This window comes from Molossus molossus, unplaced genomic scaffold, assembly GCF_014108415.1.
Source record: "Molossus molossus isolate mMolMol1 unplaced genomic scaffold, mMolMol1.p scaffold_m16_p_10, whole genome shotgun sequence".
Lineage (NCBI taxonomy): Eukaryota > Metazoa > Chordata > Mammalia > Chiroptera > Molossidae > Molossus > Molossus molossus.
The window spans coordinates 75,487,448-75,508,899 of NW_023425345.1; the positions used below are offsets into that span (position 1 = coordinate 75,487,448).

Consider the following 21,452-nt stretch of genomic DNA (forward strand, 5'->3'; position numbering starts at 1 on the left):
ATTAGTTTAAAGAAATAAATGGAAAAAAAATACAACTTGAGTTTTTGTTGCTGCCTTTTGTGTGTGTTTCAGACAGGATGATGAGGTATTGTTTTAACTTTTGGGAAATCTACATTCATGGTCACTTATGAAAGTGAACCAGTATGAAGGAAGGTCTGTTTGATTTAAGGCCATAGTGCTTACTTTAGTCTGTGGTTCTAAGAGTAATAAAAAAGAAAGTTTGGTGGTTAGATGGTAACTTCAGCCCTGTATTGTAGATTTGAATTAGATCACATAGTAAAAATGAAGTAGCTATATGCATATACTTTTAATTTTAAAATCTTTTTAGTTATCTAATTCTATGAAAAAAAGCCATCTTTTTTATGGAGTTGGTGAAGGCTTGTTTGACTTGCTTATTTCGCAGAGTATAAATGAAAGGGTTCATCAGAGGGATAACTGAGGTGTTGAGCAATGACACCACCTTATTAAGGGCCACTCCTTCCTTTGCTGGTTTGATATAGATGAAGATGCAACTTCCGTAGGTGATGGAAACTACAATCATGTGGGATGAACAGGTGGAGAAAGCCTTTTTCCTTTGCTGAATTGACGGGAACCTTAAAATAGTCTTGAGGATGTATGTGTAGGACACAATTACACAGACTAGTGTGAATATGAGGGTTAGCACAGCCATGATCAAAATAAGTTGCTCTACAAATTGAGTATCTGAACATACAATCTTCAGAAGAGGAGATGCATCACAACCAAAATGGTCAATGAGATTAGAGTTACAGAAATCTAGCTGAACTCCCAGGCTAAGTGGTGGAAGGATAACAATTAACCCAATCAGCCAACAGCAAAGGACAAGAATGGTGCAGACTCTATCATTCATGATAATGGTGTAGTGCAGGGGCTTGCAGATGGCTACATAGCGGTCATAGGACATGGTAGTTAGAAGAAAAAATTCTGTTGCCCCGATGAGGATAATAAAAAATAATTGGATGGCGCAAGCATTATAGGTAACACATTTGTCCCCAGTTGTCATGCTGTATAGGAATCGAGGAATACAGACAGTTGTAAATATTATTTCTAAGATGGAGAAATTCCGAAGGAAAAAGTACATAGGTGTTTTAAGGTGACAATCCACCAGAGTGAGGAAGATAATAATTAGATTTCCAGCAACAGTGAAAATGTAGGTGAGAAACAGAAATACTGAAAGAAAAACCTGTAGTCGTGGGTCATCTGTTAACCCTAGCAGGATGAATGTTGTTATCACAGAATGATTTTTCATCACTGTCTTCAGATATATAATGAGTCTGTATTGGTAAATTATAAATCTTGAATCTGAGGAGTAGAATATAAAAATGATATTTCAAAATGCAAGCCAGTGAAAGCACATTTTTAAACTTTTACTTGATCATTAATAATCTGATGTAGAAGTCATTGCATCATGCTTCATTTCCCTGAACGCTGCTTTACTTTGGTCTTAAAAATGTGGTTTATGGAAACTTCATCTGAAGTTTCATCTCCACTTTAGTTACAGGATTTTAAAGTAGGGAGAAAATACCATGAGAACCTTACAGTCTCCCGAGGTTACAACCATCTTGGTATCTTCAGTTCTTAGTGTAGAGTAGGAGATCCATAAATGTTGATAAATGGAAGAAAATCTGTATAAAAATTATTTCCCTCTCTGTCAAGACAAGATATTAGCAAATCATTGTCATACTCTATGGTAATACAATACCACCAGTGGCTTAGTTGTGTTATTTTTCATTCTTCCTTAAAATAATTCCTCAATCTCTTCAACATCCTAGAGAAGCCTTTAATGTTTAGGCAACCAGGGAGCAGCATCACAGAATTACTTAAGTCCCATACTCCTCCAGAATTTCTTCTTTGCTCCCTCTTTATGATAATAAGCTGAATATTCGAGTCTCTGTCCCTCCCATATATCAGTTTGAACAGCCTCTGTTTTGTTTTCTTTCCTGAATTCCTATTTCAACATCCATCTGTTGTTTAATATCCCACTCACTCTAAGTCTTCTCAGAATACTGACAAATGGGATGTTCTGATGGTCTTCCCCAGAGAACAGAATCCTGTCCTTAGGCGTCCATCATTCTAATTGAGGTTCTGTAGTTTATGCATAGGTATTTCAGCTCCCAAATGCCTCCTGAGGCTACTTGCCAGTTCTCTTAATAACATAAATTCTACTTCTTTACCATGATTCCTTTCTCTGAATATCTACTTTACCCTTGGGAATGTCACTAGTCATTGCTGCCGCCATCATTGCTTCAGGACGCCTTGGTGCTTTTCAGCATTCTGGCCTAAGGATAGATTCAGACTCTGTGTTTGTTTCTCTAAAGAACAGTTATTATTAGGTATTAATATTTAATAATAATTAAATATAGCATGAATAATAAATACAACTTGGCTGTTTGGTATAATATTGTTAAAAGTTAAAAAAAAATCACAATCTGTCCTCATGAGTTTTTCTATAAGACTGCCTTCCTGTGTTGCTTCTTTTGAGGAGCATGTCAAAGAAGTAATCATTTTACCACTTTCCAGGAAACCCTTGAGTACTTTTTCATATTTTCAACCTATCATTCACCTTTCCCAGTGATGACACTTCTAAGAATTGGAATCAGGTCAAACTGAATCCAACACTTAAGCGTTTCCAGGAAAGCTGTAATTTTAGGATTTTAGGCAATTGCTCATCCTTAGCCAATTCTAATATCACTAGTAAATTAAAATGGTAGTTTTTCGAATGTTTTCTTGTTGTAAACAGTATCTCTTAGGCATCTGGGTTTCTTTAATAAACAACTAGAATAAACTCTCCCCATGAAACACCAATTAATTTGAAACATAAATCGTTTTTATGTGATGCTTTAATATATTCCTCACAAAATACCTTAAGTACTGCTTCCCTCTGTGCTCAGGGGAAGCATCATTTCTTTTATATTGAGGAGAGCTGCCACAGTGTGACAAGATTTATAGACACCTTCACAGGAAAATGCTTCTGACCAAAGTTTAAGAAATAGTGTTCCCCCAGCCCTGGCCGGTTTGGCTCAGCGGTTGGAGCATTGGCCTGTGGACCAGAGGGTCCCGGGTTCGGTTCCCGCTAGGGACACATTCCCCTCCCCCCCAAAAAAATAGTGTTCCCCTGAGTGTCAGCAACCTTTAAATAATGCGTGCTCATGCAGTGATTGTTCTAGGCTAAGATGTGAGGTTTTCCTGAGAGACATACATCTTCCCACTTCGTGCCTCTAATGTTCTTCTTTTCAGCAACTTTTATCTGCATAATCTTACATCTTCATGTGGGCCACTACACTAACCCCCAATTAGTATCACTGAGTGGTACACCATGGCATATCATAAATACATATAACCTTGTGTCTTCAGTTTAGAGTAAATGACTGTAATGATATTTGTAAATAACTTCACATCATTGTAAGGAAAATCATTAGTACAAAGAATTTATATTTAATACTTGAATTTTAGGTCATGACCATTTCATTTCCTGCTATCAGGAATAATTTTAAATTATAAAATTTTGCTATTTATTACTTTTATCTTTAAAGTTAACATTACTTTAATCCTTCATAATAAAATGAATATATAATCATTTATTACATTCTTCTAGAACCAATGGAAAAGTATAAGAAAGGGAAATCTTCTATAATCATATCACACATAGTCCATCATTATTAATATCTTGTATTAATTTATAACCTATTTTTACATACATAATTATGTAATGCAGTTATTTATATTTTATAAATTAACATATGAATAACATTTGCTTTTTTTTTCACTTCACTTTAACCATTCGAGTGTTTTAAAGCACTTATGATATATTTTCCTCCTGTCATTAAATATTCTTCAAAAACACAATTTTACTTTATCATCATGTAAGTGGAAAAATTAGAAAATTAATAGTTTTAATATTGGACACTAAGGTTACTTCTATTTATTATATAATACTTTAGTGTGCATTTTTGTATATATATAATTTTGCCCCCAGTGATTAATCTCACATTAAAGAATTGGCCAATAAAGAAATATTGAGTAAAGGGTTTCCCACACTTATTGCCAAACTAGCCCTTTAGAAAATGTGCCCTACCATATACTCCCACCATTTGTAAGTGAAACTCAAAGACCTGGGGATTTAAGCATTATTATTTTAAATATTTTTTACTAACAGTAGTTTTATTGGTATTTTTCTTTTTCTTTTTTTTTTTATCCTCACCCGAGGACATTTTTGCATTCACCTCCAGATAGAGTGGGAGGGAAAGAGGGAGGGAGAGTGAGAGAGAAACATCGACGTGAGAGAGACACATCGACTGGCTGTCGCCCACATGACCCCAACTGGAGTTTGGGACAAACTGAAACCGAGGTATGTGCCCTTAATGGGAACCAAACCTGGGTCTTTCTGGTCCGCAGGCTGATGCTTTAACCGTTGAGCCAAACCGGCCAGGGCAGGTATTTTTCTTATAGTGAGGTACACTACTTTATTCTAAATGGTTATTTCAGTACAAAATGATGATCATCTATATTTCCCTGAATTTACAATATTTTAAATGAACAAAACATGTACTTATTTCACAGTTTATGTGAGTTATTTGACTGGCTGCACCAGTAAAAAATTAACAGAGGACCCAAATTCTAGAATGTAGTCTAACCTAACTAACATAACTTGAATTATTATAGATTCTTTTGGGACTGAGGCAGCTCAAGGAATGGACAGGAAATGTTTAAGGATAAGTTAAATAATCATTTAATAAGGTATTTTAAATAAGTGCATGTCCCTTTAAGTTATTTCTAACCCTCATCTTCTAAGAGTCTATGAAAAGAAAGAAATATTTTTTGATATTCTTTTTGGGAACCCCTCATTATACCATGGAAGTGATTACATTCTCCAGCTGTGTACATAGCTGGTCCTATGCTTAATTCGGATCTCTTTCAAGAGCACTGCTCGAATCATGTTTGGATTTATATGTTACATAGACCAAAGTGGCAGCTCACAGATTCCTTTTTAAATCCTCTTAGAACACGAAGGTACTTCTTAGACTCAGATTTTCTAGCAGAAAGATCTAATCTCACTACCTTTATCTGAAAACTGCTTTTGCATGACTTTCATGGTCCGGTTCCCAAACCATTAGGCACATAAATGACAAACATTTCATACTTACTTTCTGGTGGTTACACATCATTTTTGAGAAATTTAACCTAAAGTTCTTTCTTGAGTCTATAAAACACTGGGTGCCAGTGGGTATAATTTTGTGTTAACTTTGACATACTTTTAAGCCTCATATGCTCTTCCAGGCAAGAGTGCCTATAAATTCAAGGTAATATGTGACAGCATAGAAAATAGCACACTTTGCTAAAATATAATCTGATGAGAATTCCTATTCCTATTCCTCATTAAACTATTAAATAATATTTCCCTGAATTCTATGGCTGAAAGAATGGAAAACAATGACAAATAAATGCTAGCAACTTTTCTTGGCTGTGGAAGTGAAGATGGTCTGATTTAAAAAGGAATGGGTTGCTATATAAATTTTCATTAATAGAAATGGCATGTGCTTTATTTTATTATCTGCTTAAATGCACAGGGGGGAACTGAGTGAACAAACAAAAGTGTCCTTGGTGACGCTATTCAAATCACTAGTGGATTTACAGTAAAATTAACTATGGCCAAAAAAAAAAAAAAAAAAAAAAAAATTAAACAGCTCCTGTGAGGCAGTGTCCACAGAGAAAAAAGAACTGCAACCATAATAGCATCAGTTGCAGCAAAAAAATAAAAAAAAAAAGAAAGAAGAGGAAAAAATAATAAAAATCAGGTGATGAAATGACAATTTTATGTTTTCTTTACATTGTCTAAATGTTGGGATCATTTAATGATTTCTGTTACAGACACACTCATATGATCTACTCAAATCAGACCTCCCCAGATATTTCGATGATTAGGAGAATTAGTCTTTATTTATTTTGCTCTACTGATCATATTGTTCATTCACTGGTCCTATTAAAGTAAAACTGATTAATGTTCATATATTCATTAATCACTGCTACTCATACTTTACACATGCAAGGACCTTGCTAAACCCAAAAGTATCATTCTGTTTATCAAGAATGCAGGATTTGGTGTATTGTGCTCAGTATCCACCATTTTACATAGTCCAGAGATCTCCCCTTACCCTTTCACAATGCTCAGCATTGCTAGCTTTTCATAAAATCCAGTAGTTGGGAACTGAGAAATCTCAGTTGGAGCCAGAGAATCAATATGTGTGTGTAACTGCCTGTGCTGGCTCATAGGTCCTCTCCCATCCAAGATAAATATTAAAAATTCCACACACCATCATAGTATTGTAGCAATCACAATCACTGTGGTAATGCCTTCAGATCATTTATACCTGTGGGTCAGTTATTGAGAGAGGAAGCAGCAAGACTGAAACTTCTACTGGGTGGGGGAAATAGGTGCTGAGGTAGAGAAGGAGATACAAAGGAAGCAGGAACACAGAGATAGACAAGCTTAGAGAAATGGAGGCAGGGCACATTCATGTGGGTCTGTTTTTGCACTTCCTATTTTATTCTATTGGTCTACTTTTCTATACTATTACCAACATAATTTTGTACTTAATTGAGAAGAGATTTTCTAGTCTTGGTCCTCTGCATTTCCATATACATTTAGAATCAGATTGTTAATCTGTACAAAAATATTTGCTAGAATTTTTATTACTGCTGCTCTAAATCAATGGGAACAGTTTACATTTTTTGAGTATTGAAGCTTCCAATCAATTAACATGGTATCCCCACTCATTTAGTTATTTTTATATTTATTTATTTATTTGTCAATACTCAGCCAAGGATATTTTCCCATTGATTTTTAGATGGAGTGGAAGGGAGGGAGGGAGGGAGAGAAACATTGATGTGAGAGAAACATCAATTGGTTGTCCCCCTGCATGACCTCAACTGGGGCTGGGGATCAAACCCACAACCCAGGCATGTGCCCTTGACCAGAATTGAACCCATGACCCTTAGGTACACAGGATGGTGCTCTAACATATGATCCAAACTGACCAGGGCTATTTAGTTATTTTTAAAATTTCTTTCACTATTTTATATGTTTTTCTTTGGTGTGCATATTTGTCTCTGTGTTTAGAATTACTGCAAATGACTCATTAGATTTGCTTATAAGTATTCATGTGTTTGTATGTTTGATCATGAGTGAGATGTCCTGAAGCATTGCTCATACCTTCCCACCAGCAATGTATGAGGGTTCCTAGTTCTCCACAACTTGTCAACACTTGTTATGATCTGACTTTTTGATTCTAGCCATCTTGCGGGTGTGGAGTGGTATCTCATTGTGGTTGTGATTTGCATTTCCAGGATGATTAACAATATTCAGCATCTTTTCATGTGCTTATTATTCTGGAGGGAAAGATGATATTATTGGTTATAATGCTCTTTTAATCCACTTATATATACAGATAAGTGGATGCCTTAATGAATTTTCACACAGTGAATGCATTCATGTAACCAGAGCCAGAAAAATAGATAGGTTATTACTAAGGAATCCTCCCTCATATCTAAGAATATTCACTTCTCCACAGATAATAATAATCTTGACCTTAGTTGCATTAATTTTTTTTTGAATTTTGTGTAAATTAAATAATGTAGTTTCTGGTTTCTTGCATCCAAAATTATATTTGTAAACATTATATATGTTGTTTCATGTAGTTATAGTTTGATCATTCTCATTGCATGAATATATAAACATTAATTTTTTTTTTTACTACAGATTATTAGGGTGCTTTGGGGATATTATAAACAAAGCTGCTATGAACATTTTTGCATATTTCAGTTGATATACATATATGTTCCTTTTGCTTCATTATTTAACATCTAGGAGTGATTTATTGGATTGTAGGTGTATGGTTAGGGTAATAGGTACCAGAAACAGATCTCCAAAGTCATGGTATTAACTAACCCTCACACTAGTAGTGTATGAGAATTCTAGTTGCTTCAAATTCTCAGCAGCACATAATATTATGTCTTTTCATTTTAGACATTGGAGTGAGTGAATTGATGGGAAAAAATAGAAAACAAGCAATAAGAGGGTACATTTAAATCAAAACATACAGAGATTGTCATATTGGTTGCAGTACAAGGCCAAACTATATACTGTATTAGGCCTCCCTTTGAAATATAAATGTACAGATATGTTAAAAGTAGAAAAATGGGAATAGACAAATACATAATTATGCAGAAGACTTTATAACTCCGTTCTTTAGAATTAATAGAACATGTACAGAGAGATTTAGAAAAAACTTAGAAGCCTAAAATATGAACAATCACCTTGCCCAAATTGACACTTATAGACTATCAGAAATGGATGCTGGATTTTGTCGAAGGCTTTTTCAGCATCTATTGATATGATCATATGATTATTATCTTTTATTTTGCTTATGTGGTGTTTCACATTTATTGACTTGCAAATAATGTACCAGCCTTGCATATCTGGGATGAATATCACTTGGTCAAGGTGAATAATTTTTTGATGTATTGAATTTGATTTGCTAGTATTTTGTTCAGGATTTTTGGCATCTAAGTTCATCAGGGATATTGGCCTGTAGTTTTCTTTCTTTGTAGTGTCTTTGTCTGATTTTGGAATTAGAATTATGCTGGCCTCTTAAAACGAGTTTAGAAGTCTTCCTTCTTCTTGAATTTTTTGAAATAGTTTGAGGAGAATGGGTGTTAGTTCTTTGAATGTTAGGTAAAATTCCTCTGTGAAGTGGTCCGGGCTTGGGCTTTTGTTTGCTGGGAGAGTCTTGATTACATCTTCAATTTCTTTTGTTGTTATTGGTCTGTTCAAGTTTTGTATCTCTTCCTGTTCCAGTTTTGGGAGACTATGTGTTTCTAGAAATTTGTCCATTTTGCTTAGATTGTCGAATTTGTTGCCGTATAATTGTTCATAATATTTGTTAACAGTCCTTTGTATTTTTGTGGTGTCAGTTATTATTTCTCCTCTTTCATTTCTGATTTTGTGTATTTGCATTCTCTCTCTTTGCTTCTTGGTGAGTCTAGCTAAGGGTCCATTAATCTTGTTTATTTTTTTCCAAGAACCACTTATTTGTTTCATTGCTCTTTTGAATTTTTTTTTTTTTTTTTTGGTCTTCATGTCATTTATTTCTGCTCTGATCTTTACTATTTCCTTCCTACTACTTGTTCTGGGGTTTTCTGTTTGTTTGCTTTCTAGTTCTTTAAGTTGTGAGGTTAGATAGTCTGTTAGAAATTTTTCTTGCTTCTTGAGGTAGGTCTGTAGTGCTATGAACTTCCCTCTCACAACTGCTTTTGCTGCATCCCATAGATTTTGTGTTGTTGTGTGTTCATTTTCATTGGTTTTCAGGAAGTTTCTAGTTTCTTCCTTGATCTCCATGTTAACCCATTCATTGTTCAATAACATGCTATATTGCCTCCAAGTTTTCAAATGTTTTTGTATGTTCTTGTTGCAGTTGATTTTTAGTTTCATGCCATTTTGATCTGAGAAGATGCTTGATATGATTTCAATCATCTTATACTTGTAGAGACTTAGTTTGTGCCCTAACATGTGGTTTATCTTTGACAAGGTCCCATGTGCACTTGAGAAGAATGTGAATTCTGTAGTTTTGGGGTATAATTCTCTGTATATATCTATTAAATCTATTTGATCTAGCACTTTATGTAGAGTCTGTGTTTCCTTGTTAATTTTTTGTCTAGAAGATCTCTCCAGTGATGTCCGCGGAGTATTGAAGTCCCTTGCTACGATTATATTTTTGTTGATTTCTCCTTTGAAGTCCTCCAAAAGATTTTTAATATATGTTGGTACTCCTATATTGGGTGCATACATGTTTATCAAGGTTATATCTTCCTGTTGGACAGATCTTTTCAATATTATGTACTGGCCTTCGTTGTCTCTAGTTATGACCTTCATTTTGAAATCTACTTTATCAGATGTGAGTATTGCTACCTCAGGTTTTTTTTGGCTTTCCATTTGCTTGAAAGATTTTTTTCCATCCCTTCACTTTCAACCAATGTGAGTCTTTTGTTGTGAGGTGGGTCTCTTGTAAGCAACATATATGTGAGTCATACTTTCTTATTCAGTCAACTACTCTGTGTCTTTTTATCAGAGCATTCAACATTCACATTTAAGGTGATAATTGATATGTACTTATTTATTGCGATTTTTGTTTAGTGTGGTTCTATTTTTCTTCCTATTTCTTCCACTCATTACAGCAGTCCTTTTGGCATATCTTACAGTGCTGGTTTGGTGTAATATATTCCCTCAGCCTTTTTTTTTTTTTTTTTTTTGTCTGGAAAGCTCTTTATTCGACCTTCTCTTTTGAATGATAGCCTCGCTGGATAGAGTCGTCTTGGATTCAGATCTTTGTTTTTCATGACCTTGACTACTTCATGCCACTCCCTTCTGGCCTGTAGTGTTTCTTGTGAGAAGTCAGTTGAGAGCCTTATGGGGTTTCCTTTGTAGGTAACCTGTTGCTTATCTCTTGCAGCCTTTAGGATTCTCTCTTTGTCTTTAAGTTTTGGCATTTTAATTACTATGTCTTGGTGTTGGCCTGTTTGGGTTCTTCTTACTTGGAGCTCTCTGTGCTTTTTGAACTTGAATGCCTTCTTCCTTCACCAAATTAGGAAAGTTTTCTGTCACTATTTTTCAATATATTCTCTAACCCTTGCCCATTTTCTTTCTCTTCGGGGTCTCCTATTATGCAAATGTTATTACGTTTCTAGTTGTCCCACAGTTCTCTTAAGCTGTCTTCCTGTTTTTAAATTGTTTTTTCCTTTTGGTTTTCTGATTGGTTGATTTTTTCTACCCTGTCTTCTAATTCACTGATCCGATCCACAGCTTTCTCTACTCTGCTGGTTAGTCCTTCCAATGTGTTTTTAATTTCGGCTATGTCATTCTTCATTTCCACTTGGTATATTTTCAATGTTTCTATATCTTTATTTATGGTGCTGATTTTCTTATTCATGCTCTTGAGCTTCCTGAACATCATGGCTCTGAACTCTACCTTTGATAATATGCTTAGCTGCATTTTATTGATCTCATCTTTGGTAGAGTTCTCTTGTTCTTTCATTTGGGATTTGTTTCTTTGTTTCTCCATTTTGGCTATCTCAGTGGGTTTTGGAGCCTGCTAAATTTTCCTTGTGGATGTTGGTGTTCTGCTGTTTGTGGCTCCATCTACTGGTTTTGGATGAACCTGGGTGGGCCCATGTTAAATACCACTGTCAAGTCTTACTTTTCTGGGTAGATTTGCAAGCCCAGGAAAGGTTCAGTTATCCTCTAGCTTTTCCCTAGGGGCTAGTAATCTCAGTTACTCAGTACTTTGGAATGTAGCCCTAGTGTTCTGCATAAGAGGATTTCCAGAGGGTGGTATAGATGCTGGTTATTAATGAGCCTCAATTTTCATTTCCTTGCCTCACCAGGGAAAGGCTGAGTCTCCGAGGGGGAGGGCTGTTGCTTTCCCCCTCAGCTGTAGGAAGAGCACACAGGCCATCGTCCTTTGTGGCTGCAACTCAGCAAAAACTCTGAGTGCCCTCCAAATCCCGGGTGTCCCCACAGAGTTCCAGCCCAGTTCCTTCCCTCTGTCATAGCCCCCAGGTGAGTGGCTGTGGCTATTTTAGCACTCTGTCCTGGCTCTCTGTGCTGTGGAGTGGGCTTGGTTTTTATTCCCCAAGGGCCCTGCTCACAGCTAAGACTGCTGCTGTCAATGGGTTCCCAGCCTGCCTCCCCAGATCGTACCATTGTCTCTGGTTATATGGTCCTGTCCTGCTGCTTTTCTGTTGCTCTTTTCCGAGGATTTGTCTTTATTTTAGTTGTAATTCCCATTTTACTTTTATTTATTTTTGTTTTTTCAAATCTTTATTGTTGAATGTAAAATGTATTACAGATGTTCCACATTTTCCCCCATTGACCCCCCTCCTCCCCACTCCCGCCCCCCTCCCACCTTTTCCCACACTAATGTCTGTGTCCATTGGTTATGCATATAAGTTCTTTGGTTTATTTCTCCCCCCCCCAACCCCTTTCCCTTTGAGGTTTGTCAGTGTAGCAATGAATTTGTACTTCTTAGTCTCTTCACCTTTTTCACCCATTCCCCTAACCCCCCTCCCATCTGGCAACCAACAAACTGTTCTCTGTATCTATGAGAATGTTTCTATTCTACCTGTTCATTTTGTTTGTAGATTCAATTGTTGATAGATATGCATTCATTGCCATTTTGTTTGTTTATATATTTTATCTTTTTCTTCAAAAAGACCCTTCATCATTTCATATAATAACGGTTTGGTGGTGATGAACTCCTTTAACTTTTTCTTGTCTGGGAAACTCTTTATATGGCCACTGATTCTAAATGACAGGTTTGCAGGATAGAGTAATCTTGGTTGTAGGTTCTTGCTTTTCATCACTCTGAATATGTCTTGCCACTCCCTTCTGGCCTGCAAAGTTTCTTTTGAGAAATCAGCTGACAGCCTAATGGGAACTCCCTTGTAGGTAACTAGCTGCCTTTCTCTTGCTGCTTTTAAGATTCTCTCTTTGTCTTGAACCTTTTGCATTTTGACGATGATGTGTCTTGGTGTGGTCCTCTTGTTCATCTTATTTGGGACTCTCTGTGCTTCCTGGACTTGTATGTCTGTTTCCTTCACCAAGTTAGGGAAGTTTTCTGCCATTATTGTTTTAAACAGATTTTTGATTTCTTGTTCTCGCTCTTCTCCTTCTGGCACCCCCAAGATGCGAATGTTGGCATGCTTGAAGTTGTCCCAGAGGCTCCTTACACTATCCTCATTTTTCTTTGGATTCTTTTTTCTTTTTGCTGTTCTGATTGGGCGTTTTTTGCTTCCTTAGATTCCAAATCGATGGTTTGCTTCTTGGATTTACATACTCTACTATTGAATCTGTGTAAATTATTCTTTATTTCAGTTAATGCCTCCTTTAATTCTGACTGTGCATCCATCATTTCTGACTGGTCCTTTTTCATGCTCTTGAGGCCCTCACTAAGTTCATTGAGCATCCTTATAAGCAGTATTTTGAACTCAGTATCTGTTAGGTTGTTTATCTCCATTTCGCTTAGTTCTTTTCTTGGGGTTTTGTTCTGTTCTTTCACTTGGGACCTGTTTCTTTGTCTCCTCATTTTGGCTGCCTCCCTCTGTTTGTTTCTGTGTATTACTTAACGAGTGTTATGGGGCTAGCTGAGACCAGATGCTGCTCGTTTGAAAGAATTTAGGAAAAACCTGAAGCAGGATCCAAAACAGGCCAATCCTATGGTTAAGCAAGTGGCAACAGCTTGGGTGGGCCTGAAAGTTGGGTGGGGCGGGGCCTCAGGGAGTCACCAGGGCGGGGCTACCAGTGTGAGCCAGGTTGCTGGAGTCTCAGATATGGCGGCTGTCTGCCACCCCAGGGAAGGGCTCACCGAAGCAACAAAGGTCTCTGACAGCACGTTTGTCCTGGAGAAAGCCCCCTCTCCAGACCTCGCTCCAGTGCCAAACAGCTCAGTTCTTCCCCATATGTCTCTGGTGCCCCTGGAGCTGCCTCCCCTCCAAGCTTAGAGGGAGAGAGTCCGATAAGTTCATGTGCGGGCCCTTTAAGGAGCTTCCTTGGGCTCCAGCCACGTCAGCTTCCCTGAGCCTCAGTTCCTGCTGGTTTTTCCAGCCAGAAGTTATGGGGTCTTCTCTTCCTGGCACTGGAAACCTGAGCAGGGCACCTGGTGTGGGACAGGGATCCCTCAGTCCTCATGAAGGACCTTTTCAGCCGAGGTATTCTCCTGATTTTTATCCACCACACATGGGTGTGGGACCAGCCCGTCTCACCACCGCCCCTTGCGCCTCCGCTCCTCCACCCCTCCTACCAGTCTGGATATGGCTGCTGCGTTAATTTTGTAGTTGTAGGACTTCCATTCAGGTTGATTTCAGGCGGTTTTGAATGATGGTTGTTCTGTAGTTTAGTTTTAACTTTGATGTGGTTGTGGGAGGACGCGATACCGCGTTTACCTACTCCGCCATCTTGACCGGAAGTCCTGTAATTTCCATTTTATCCTGGGAGATCATCTGTGTAGCTTCTATTTACTCCGCCTCCATTTTCACATCCTCTATGCCTACCTTGCAGAGAAGCTGGGTCGCACAGGCCTTTCTGGTGCCCCTACACCCTGCAGGTCTCCGGGGTAACTGGATATCACATTCCATTTGGGGACCCAGCTCTATGCCTATGTTATGGGCTGTTGAGTTGCACAGGTCTCTCTGGTGCTTCAGCACCCCACAGGTCCCACAGGTAATTGGAATGCACAGTTCCTGCTGGATTGCACAGGCCTCTCTGGTGCTTCAGCACCCAGCAAGTCCCGTGGGTAACTAGATCGCACAGTCCCTGCTGGGTCATACAGGCCTCTCTGGTGCTTCAGTGCCCCGCAGGTTCCCACAGGTAACTAGATTGCACAGTCCCTGCTCGGTCACACAGGCCTCTCTGGTGCCCTCGCACCCTGCAGTTCCTGTGGGTGGGCAGCTGGATCGCTCCAGTCTCTCTCGGGCTCTGGCTTCTTACCACTCTTATGAGCTGCTGGACTGCCCAGGCCTCTGTGGAGCCCCAGGTCCCACAGTTGGCAGCTGGGGAGTGCTGCTGCTCTGTGGGGCTCAATTCCTGTTCACCTTTTGCTGTAGTTTTTTGGGATGGGTCTCAGCTGCTGGTCTGTGCTTCTGTTGCCTGGGGATGATGTCTGCTCCCAAGCCTTTGTTGCTGGGGGTATATCTCGACTCTGATTGGGCTGCTACTATGGGGAATGGTGCTGGGCTTCAGCCTGTCTGTGGCTTCCATGACTGGCGCCTTGGGAGCTCCACTACTGTGCACCTGTCTGTGTTGACACACTGTTCACTGGTCCAATGGTGCCAGTTGCCCTGGTGGTCTCAGGTTGCTGGGCCCTAGCTGCTCCCACTGCCTCTTCCTAGGGAAGACCTGGGATCTTCCAAAATGGTGGGACCTCCCCGTGGCGCAGGGAGAAGCTCCCTGAAGGGCCGCTTACCGTGGTAGCTTGCTGCTCCTGTCGTCCACAGCACAGGAACCTTCTGCTCCGTGGCTCTGCACTGTTGGGGTTTGGTCGTCCACCTTCACGGGTTCACTCACACTTTCTCACACACTCTCTTACTTTCTCACACACTCTCCCTCCCTCTGTTCCTGCCTGCTGCCTTAGAGTTTTCAGACTTGTGTAAGGCACCAACTAGATGTCTTAAGATGGAAAAAAAAAAAAAGAGAGGTAGGTGGGCTGCATATGTAATCCTTTCCTACATTTCCAGTCTATTGTTTTATTTAATTACTTCATGTATTGTTAATATTTATATAATTTATTGTTACTTGTGTGATGCTCACATTCTTGAAAGTGCCCCCAGCCATCCTAAAATATTAAACCAGGGATAGTTTTCCCTCCGTTTAGTGGGGCTAGTAAAATCTAGAAGATTTATTATGGGAAATGGGCAGATTGTGGGTAAAGAGTATCTTCCACTTTGGAAGAAAAATAACATTTTAAAGCAATCAAGTGAAATCTTCACATAGCCAGTTAATTAAAATTTCTAAAAGAAATTATGTGTTTTTTAAAAAAATTATTGATAGCCTTGAATAAGCATCAGAGTATGAAATTATCTCAGCAGATGTTAGTGTAGTTAGTGTTGTCTGAAGAAAAACCATAGAGCAGCTGTTGGTTCAGATCCAGAATTAATCTCAGGTGTTAATGTTTTTGACAGGCATATCAAGGAAGCATGAATGGAAACCATAAAAAGAAAGCCACTTCTGTGCTAAACACAATGATATGCCAGTTAAAACTTTTTGCCTTAATGCAGTTATCATATATGTGCTGAGTACCTAGTCGGGTTCTGTTGTGCATTAAAAGCCACTTAGAACATTTCCTCATAAGTAAAAATCAATAAGAATGCCCTAAATTATAGTCAGGGATATGGCAAAAGGAAGAGATATTAGAATAGTTTTAAAACTGAGTTAAAAAGGGCAAATATTATATGAATCCAATTATATGAGGTACCTATATTAGTCAAATTCATAGAGTCAGACAGTAGAATAGTGGCTGCCAAGGTGTGGGAGGAGGGAAGAATGAGGAATTAGTAGTTAATGGATAGAGAGATTCAGTTTTGAAAGATGAAAAACATCTGGAGATGGATTGTGGTGATGGTTGCACAGCAATATGAATGTACTTAATGCTATGTAAATGTACACTTAAAAATGGGGAAAATGGTAAAAAAAAACACAAAAAATGAGTGCACATAATAAGCAATATACCTTGGTATAGGTCTGAGGGTGTATATTATCTTGAATTAACTCTATATTTCAGATTCCTTCAGCTCTGTGGTTATTACATTAAACAAGATAAAAAATCCTATTTCCAACACATTTTTCATATCCTCCATTAAGCATAGCTTGTGACAAACACATAGAAAAGTCTTAATGTGGTTTGGGAGATTTGGAAAGACTCCTCTGAAGAGTCTTAAGAGAAAAACAGAGGAAGGAGTCACTAAGAGCCAGGTATAGTTTATAATTAGCAAACTGATGGAATAAGTGGGAGGGGAAAACACAAATGATTGATGAAAAATTTTTTTCCAGAGAGATAGTCATATACGATGACTACCACAATACCTATGTCTCAGTATGGTGGGTTTTTATTTTTATTTTTTTAATCCTCACCCAAGGATATTTTTCCATTTATCTTCAGGTAGAGTGGAAGAGGGAGAGAGAAAGAAAGAGAGACATTGATGTGAGAGAGACACATGGAGACACATCAATTGCTTGCCTCCCGCACAACTCTGACCAGGGCCAGGGACCAAACTGCAACCGATTTACATGCCCTTGACAGAAATTGAACCTGTGACTCTTTGGTCTGCGGGCCAATTCTCTAACTGCTGAGTCAAACTGGCCAGGGCTATGGTAGGTTATTAGAACCACTCTCTAGCACTCCACCACCACCAAACAAAAAACTCCCTCATGTTAGAGTCAGGGAAACAGCAAAATCAAGTAAAAGTAACTGTGATGTCAATAGACTTTTAGCATAGCGCTAAAGTAAGAAACAATATAGCTTGATTTCAACTGTTAATATAGGGCAATGATTGTTGGCTTTGGTTTTAGTACAGTGAACAAGGAGAAGGTAAAGATGAATAGAGATGCAGAAGATGAGGCATTCCACTTTAACAAGCTCATTTAGAAGGAGTATGAAACTGCTAGGGGAAAATATCTAACATTCAAAGAGATCATATCAAAAAGGCACATTTTGAAATAATCAAATTTTAAATGCTAAATTAAAGTCACAGGATTGAATCAATTCCCAGGAAAAACACATAGAGAAGCAGAGAAGAAGATTTTGGGATGAAGTGTGAGAAATATCAATGTTATAAAGATGAATAAGGGAAGAGATACTCGTAAAGGAGAAACCAGAAGGGCAAAACAGAAACCAGGGGTATGGATATGGTGCAATGTGTCTAGAAAATGATAGGAAGAAAGGCGTGATTGACAGTGCCAAATGCAACAAAAAGCACACATTACAATGGCTATACTCATTGAAACAAAAAGAGATAACAGTTAAACTCATCAAGGGTAGTTTCAGTGGAGTGGTATGATCAGAAACCATGTATTATCAAACAGTTGAGGAGTATATTGGAAGTCAGGAATTGAAGAAAATTATTGGAAGCTAAGGATCGGAAATTGTATTTAATCTATACAGAGCTTATAATATCAGTGATAATAAGGATTCTAAATGTTTCAGTCAAATATTAGATTGAATTATAAAACATTAAGGATAATATTCTTCAGTTGTATGTAGACATTTCCTCACTTATTAGTGAATTTGATATACATCAAAGGGCTCTCTGTGTTCTGCATCAATGTGGAAAATCACTGAAAATCAGATAGAGACATAAACAATTTAAGTAAGTCATAGGAAAGATCAAGGAAAGAAAATTTTAAATATGGGTAATGTCCTTCGTAGATTAACTATAGGTTTGATCATGGCAGTGAAACAGAGTCCTCAACTGCTTTGGCAGATGAATACAGAAACACTTTGGGTTATAATGACCCTGTGTATGTTTTCCATTTATCCAGCTATTTTATTTAAAATATCCCTAAAAATTTATTGTTTTTTCCCAAATACATTTAGTAGACTACAAAAGCAACTTAGTGATATTTGTATTTATTTATTTATTTTTATTTTAAAAAATATGTTTTTATTGATTTATTAGAGAGAGAGAAAGGGAGAGAAAGGTAGAACATCCATGTGAAAGAGAAAGATTGGCTGCATCCTGCACGCTCCCTGCTGGGGATCCAGCCTGCAACTCCGGCAAGCCTGGGAATCCAACTGGGACCTCTCAGTCCATGGGACTACCCTCAATCCACTGAGCCACACTAGCCGGGCTCCCTCTTCATTCTTTTTTTTTTTCATTTTCTTGCCATTTATTTATTTTATTAATTAATTTTTGTTACAGATGTTTCTCCTCCCCCCCCCCCCCACTGATTCCCCCCTTCGCTTCCCTCCCTGACCTTTCCTCAGTTTGTTGTCTATATCCACTGTTCATGCATACATGCATATAACTTCTGTGGTTTATCTCTCCCCCACCACCCTCCTCTTCTGGGGATAGTCAGTCTGTACCCCACTTCCACGTCTCTGGGACTACCCCATTCCTCAGACTGTTATGTTCATTATATTCCACAAATAAGTGAGATCATATGAAACTTGTCTTTCTCTGTTTGGCTTGTTTCACTTAGGATGATATATTCCAGGTCCCTCCATGTAATCTCAAAGGATAAGAGATCTTTCTTTCTTACAGCTGCGTAGTATTCCATTGTGTATATGTACCACAGCTTCTTTATCCATTCGTCTACTGATGGACACTTGGGCTGTTTCCAGATCTTAGCTATTGTAAATAGTGCTGCTACAAACATGGGGGTACATATATTCTTTCTGATTGGTGTTTCAGGCTTCTTAGGGTATATTCCTAGAAGTGGAATCACTGGGTCAAATGGAAGTTCAATTTCTAATTTTTTGAGGTAACACCATTTGTTTTCCATAGTGGCTGCACCAGTCTGCATTCCCACCAGCAGTGCACTAGAGTCCCCTTTTCTCCACACCCTCGCCAACACTTGTTTGATTTGTTGATGGCGGCCATTCTGACAGGTGTGAGGTGATACCTCATTGTTGTTTTAATTTGCATCTCTCTGATGATTAGTGATGATGAGCATTTCTTCATATGTTTCTTAGCCATTTATATGTACTGTTTGGAGAGGTGTCTATTTAGTTCCTCTGCCCATTTTTTAAATTGGATTCTTCGTCTTCCTTTTGTGGAGTTGTATGAGCACTCTATATGTATTGGAAATTAACCCCTTATCTGATATATCATTGGCAATTATGCTCTCCCATACAGTGGGTAGCCTTTTCATTTTGATGATTGTATCTTTCACTGTGCAGAAGTTTTGAGTTTGATGTAGTCCCATGTGTTCATTTTCTCCTTTGTTTCTATTGCCTTAGGTGATGTGTCGGTAAAAATTCTGCTGCGTATGATGTCTGAAATTTTGTTGCCTATGGTCTCTTCTAAGATTTTTATGGATTCATGAGTCACATTTAAGTCTTTTATCCATTTTGAGTATATTCTTGTGTAGGGTGTAAGTTGATGGTCTAGTTTCATTTTTCTGCAAGTAGCTGTCCAATTTTCCCAGCACCATTTATTAAAGAGGCTGTCCTTACTCCTCTGTATGCTCTTGCCACCTTTGTCAAATATTAATTGATCATATTGCTTTGGGTCTATTTCTGGGTTCTCTATTCTATTACATTGATCGATCTGCCTGTTCTTGTGCCAGTACCAGGCTGTTTTGATTACAGTGGCTTTGTAGTATAATCTGAAATCTGGTATTGTGATCCCTCCAACTTTGTTCTTCCTTTTCGAGATTGCTGTGGCTACTCAAGGCCTTTTTTGGTTCCATATGAACTTTTGAAATAATTTTTCTTATTCTGTGAAGTATGCCATTGGTATTTTGATGGGGATTGCGTTGAATGTATAGATTGCTTTGGGTAATATGGAAATTTTAATGATGTTAATTCTCCCAATCCATGAACAGGGTATGTGCTTCCACTTTTTTATATCTTCCTCTATTTCTTTTTTCAATGACCTGTAGTTTTCTGCCAATAGGTCCTTTCTTTCTTTGGTTAAGTTTATTCCTAGGTATCTTAGTTTTTTTGCTGCAATGGTAAATGGGATTGTTTTCTTAGTTTCTCTTTCTGTGAGTTCATCATTGGTGTATAAGAATGCCATTGATTTCCTGACGTTAATTTTGTATCCTGCTACTTTGACAAATTCATTTATTAAGTCTAGTAAATTTGATGGAGTCTATGGGGTTTTCTATGTATAGAATCATGTCATCTGCAAATAATGACAATTTCACTTCCTCCTTTCCAATTTAGATCCATTTTATTTTTTCTTCATGTCTGATTGCTGTGGCTAAGACTTCCAGTACTATGTTAAATAAGAGTGGCGAAAGTGGGCATCCTTGCCTTGTTCCTGTTCTTAAGGGAAATGCTTTTAGTTTTTGCGCATTGAGTATGATGTTGGCTGTAGGTCATTCATATATGGCCTTTATTATGTCGAGATATGATCCCTCTATTCCTACACTGCTGAGCATTTTTATCAGAAATGGATGCTGGATTTTGTCGAAGGCTTTTTAGGCATCTATTGATATGACCATGTGGTTTTTATTCTTCATTTTATTTATGTGGCATATCACATTTATTGATTTGCGAATATTGTACCAGCCTTGCATCCCTGGGATGAATACCACTTGGTCATGGTGGATAATTTTTTTGGTGTATTGCTGGATCGGATTTGCTAGTATTTTGTTCAGGATTTTGGCATCTATGTTCATCAGTGATATTGGCCTGAAGTTTTCTTTCTTTGTTGTGTCTTTTTCTGGTTTTGGAATTAGAATTATGCTGGCTTCATGAAACGAGTTTGGAAGTCTTCCTTCTTCTTGAATTTTTTGAAATTGTTTGAGGAGAATGGGTATTAGTTCTTCTTTGAATGTTTGGTAAAACTCCCCCGTGAAGCCATCCGGGCCTGGGCTTTTGTTTGCTGGGAGAGTCTTGATTACATCTTCAATTTCTTCTGTTGTTATTGGTCTGTTCAAGTTTTCTATCTCTTCCTGATCCAGTTTTGGGAGACTGTTTGTTTCTAGAAATTTGTCCATTTTGCTTAGATTGTCGAATTTGTTACCATATAATTGTTCATAGTAGTTGTTAACGATCTTTTGTATTTCTGTGGTTTCAGTTGTTACCTCTCCTCTTTCCTTTCTGATTTTGTGTATTTGAGTTTTCTCTTCCTTTCTGATTTTGTGTATTTGAGTTTTCTCTCTTTGTTCTTGGTGAGTCTAGCTAAGGGTCCATCAATCTTGTTATCTTTTCGAAAAACCA

At 38.0% G+C, this 21,452-nt stretch overlaps 1 protein-coding gene across 1 annotated transcript; it reads right to left on the minus strand.

Moving 5' to 3' along the window:
• Positions 1–328: 328 nt before the first annotated feature.
• Positions 329–1,267, minus strand: LOC118623945 (olfactory receptor 6C2-like). The gene has a single exon (XM_036251789.1). The coding sequence runs from the start codon at positions 1,265–1,267 to the stop codon at positions 329–331; it is 939 nt and encodes a 312-aa protein (XP_036107682.1).
• Positions 1,268–21,452: the final 20,185 nt, after the last annotated feature.

Bases quoted from the DNA above. Each gene is read 5' to 3' on its own strand.
- LOC118623945 (XM_036251789.1), bottom strand. From the start codon at position 1,267: ATGAAAAATCATTCTGTGATAACAACATTCATCCTGCTAGGGTTAACA.